Consider the following 3,786-nt stretch of genomic DNA (forward strand, 5'->3'; position numbering starts at 1 on the left):
GCAGCAGCAGCAACAACAGCAGCAGCAGCACCACCACCACCACCACCAGCAGCACCAGCAGCAGCAGCACCAGCAGCAGCAGCAGCAGCAGCAGCAGCAGCAGCAGCAGCAGCAGCAGCAGCAGCAGCAGCAGCAAGAATTATATATTTACCTGTATTATTATGATGAGGTAGGAAGCGCATGCATCTATTTAAAAAATAATTTTTGTTGTTTTCTTTTGGGGGGGGAAACATGGTGGTTTTTATTTTATTTATTTTATTATTTTTATTTATTTTATTTATTTTATTTATTTTATTTTTGTTTTTTTCTTCTTTTTCTTTTTCTTTTTCTTTTATCTCTGCATACGAAGAATAATAACCCCCATCGTAATACACTTTCCCTATACACACACAAAAATTTAGGGTTTAGGGTTTAGGGTTTAGGGTTTAGGGTAAAATAGGGTTTAGGGTTTAGAGTTAATTAGGGTTTAGGGTTTAGGGAGAATTAGGGTTTAGGGTTTAGGGTTTAAGGTTTAGGATTAATTAGGGTTTAGGGTTAGTAAGGGTTTAAAATCTAGGGTTTAGGGTTTAGGGTTTAGGGTTAACAAGGGTTTAGGGTTTATAAGGGTTTAGGGTTTATAAGGGTTTAGGGTTTAGGGTTTAGGGTTTACAGGTGTTTAAGCCTGGTTCTCTTTTGAGGGTTTTGAGTTTATCTGAGCAGTCTTTCAAAACCACCGCACCCTCACATATACTCTGCATGCACACAAACCCTAAACCCTAAACCCTAAACCCTAAACCCTAAACCCTAAACCCTAAACCCTAAACCCTAAACCTTAACCCTAAACCCTAAACCCTAGACCCTAAACCCTTATTAACCCTAAACCCTAAACAATAAACAATAAACAATAGACGATAAACAATAAACAATAAACCCTAAACCCTAAACCCTAAACCCTAAAAACCCCTAATAAACCCTAATAAACCCTACTAAACCCCAAAAAACCCCAAAAAACCCTAAAAAAACCCTAAACATCCTTCTTAAACCCTAAACTAGCGCGTATGAATAAATTAGTGTTTCTGAATAAATAAGGGTTTAGGGTTTATGGTTAATAAGGGTTTAGGGTTTATAAGGGTTTAGGGTTTATAAGGGTTTAGGGTTTCTTACAATAGCTGCATAAACCACCGCTTCGTTTTCTATAGGGTTTAGAGTACACGTACTGTACACTATCAAGCCCCCAACACAACATAACTTTATACCCCTATACATAAAAAAATAAATAAATAAATAAATAAATATATATATATATATAAATATATAAATAAATATATAAATATATAAATATATAAATAAATATATAAATATATAAATAAACATATAGATAAATAAATAAATATATAAATAGATAAATGTATAAATATATAAATAAATAAATATGTAAATAAATATATAAATATATGAATATATAGATAAATAGATAAATGAATATATAAATGTATAAATAAATAAATATATAAATATATAAATATATAAATAAATAAATAAATATATAAATAAATATATAGATTAATTAATTAATTAATTAATTTATGTAAATAAATAAATAAATAAATAAATAAATAAATAAATAAATATATAAATATGTAGATTAATAAATAAATAAATAAATAAATAATTTATATTTATTTATATTTATTTATATTTATATTTATTTATATTTATTTATTTTTATTTAAATAAATGTTGTATATTATGTTTATATAAACTATCATTTACTTTTTTTTTTATTTTTTTATATTTTCATCAATTTTTATTCTTTTTTTTCTGTTTTACTTTCTTTTTATTTATATTTATATTTATATTTATTTATTTATATTTATATTTATTTATATTTATTTATTTTTATTTAAATTACCTTAATAGTATCTGTATTTGTATATTATGTTTATATAAACTATCATTTACACTCCACTGCAACCAAAGTTTTTTATTTTTTCTTAGAGTCCCATCCCCAGAGCAGAGAACATCACACAAAACAAAATTATATTTTATTTCTTTTTTTATTTTTTTATTTTTATTTTTATTTATTTCATTTATATTTTCTTCTTCTTCTTCTGCTGCTGCTGCTGCTGCTGGTGCTGCTGCTGCCGCTGGTGCTGCTGCTGGTGCTGCTGTTTCTGCTGCTGTTGCTGCTGTTGTTGCTGGTGCTGCTGCTGGTGCTGCTGTTGTTGCTGTTGCTGCTGCTGCTGCTTCTGCTGCTGTTGCTGCTGCTGCTGCTGCTGTTGCTGCTGCTGCTGCTGGTGATGGTGGCGTTGATGGTTGTGTTTCTGCTGCAGCATCATCATGTGTTGTTTGTGTTTTATTTTTATATTTTTTATTTAAATTAATTAAATTATTTTTTTTTGTTTTTTGTATTTCAAATACAGAAGGAAAATACTGAGCGCAGTGAGAGGTCACCAGCAGACAGGGAGAGTATAAACCCCGCAGCCGATGGAGCAGCCTATACACCCCAAAACCCTAAACCCTAATAAACCCTAAACCCTAATAAACCCTAATAAACCCTAATAAACCCTAAACCCTAAACCCTAGTTCAGCTTAATTCACTCTTAATAAATTCATTAAATTTTTATATTTTACATAAAAAAAGATTATAGAAAATACAAGGGCAATGGAGATGCATGTACACCCCAAAACCCTAAACCCTAAACCCTAATAAACCCTAAAAGACCCTAAACCCTAATAAACCCTAAACCCTAATAAACCCTAAACCCTAATAAACCCTAAATGTTGTGTATCGGCATATCATGCATATATATATACAAGAGGCTCTACATCTGTTCAATACAAAACAAACCAAAAATAAATATAAAAATAAAATAAAATAAACAAAAAAAGTAAAATAAAATAAAATAAACAAAAATAAAGTAAAATAAACAAGAATAAAAATAAAACAAACAAAAATAAAATAAAACAAAATAAAATAAACAAAAATTAAAAAAAATAAAAAAAAATAAAAAAAATAAATTCAGGTGTATAGGCAGCTCCTTACATGTGGCATCGACCAACATCTGCGTCGTTTGCTACAACCGCTCCAGCTAAAAAAAAACAAAAAAAAACAAAAAAAAATAAAAAAATAAATAAATAAATATAAATAAATAAATAAATAAATATAAATAAATAAATATAAGTAAATAAATAAATAAATAAATGAAGGAGGCGTAGACACATATTATTTATCTACGGAAAACAAAAAAAGAAAACAAAAAATAAAAAAGAAAACAAAAAATAAAAAATAAAACAAAAAATAAAAAATAAAACAAAAAATAAAAAATAAAACAAAAGCAAAAAGAAGGCAAAGAATAGCAGAAACAGCAGCAGCAGCAGCAGCAACACCAACAGCAGCAGCAGCAGCAGCAGCAACCGCAGCAGCAACAGCAGCACCACCAGCAGCAGCAACAGCAGCAGCAGCAGCAGCAGCAGCAACAGCAGCAGCATAAACCTGCATACTAGGGAGAGCAGGCCAAAGGAACTCTTCATCTTCTTCTTCTTCTTCTTTTTGTTGTTGTGTATTATTTATTTGTTTTATTTGTTTTTGTTTTATTTGTTTTTGTTTTATTTGTTTTATTTTTTTTTGTTTTTCTCTTCTTTCTCTTTCTGCTGCTGCATGCAGCATCTCTATTAGCTGCGATGTCTTCGACCCAGGAGATGCACACATATCTAGAATCAACGAATCCCCCTATCAGCAGCAGCAGCAGCAGCAGCAGCAGCAGCAGCAGCAGCAGCAGCAGCACCAGCAGCAGCAGCAGCAGC

The 3,786-nt window shown here is 30.1% G+C and overlaps 1 protein-coding gene across 1 annotated transcript; it reads right to left on the reverse strand.

Moving 5' to 3' along the window:
- Nucleotides 1-2,069: 2,069 nt before the first annotated feature.
- Nucleotides 2,070-2,321, reverse strand: EMH_0022510 (uncharacterized protein; the record flags this gene model as incomplete). The annotated part of the gene is made up of 1 exon (XM_013501971.1): nt 2,070-2,321. The coding sequence occupies one exon, from the start codon at nt 2,319-2,321 to the stop codon at nt 2,070-2,072; it is 252 nt and encodes an 83-aa protein (XP_013357425.1).
- Between the last annotated feature and the right edge of the window lie 1,465 nt (nt 2,322-3,786).

Source organism: Eimeria mitis, genomic scaffold, assembly GCF_000499745.2.
Source record: "Eimeria mitis Houghton genomic scaffold, Emh_scaff796, whole genome shotgun sequence".
In the NCBI taxonomy this organism is placed as follows: Eukaryota; Apicomplexa; class Conoidasida; order Eucoccidiorida; family Eimeriidae; genus Eimeria; species Eimeria mitis.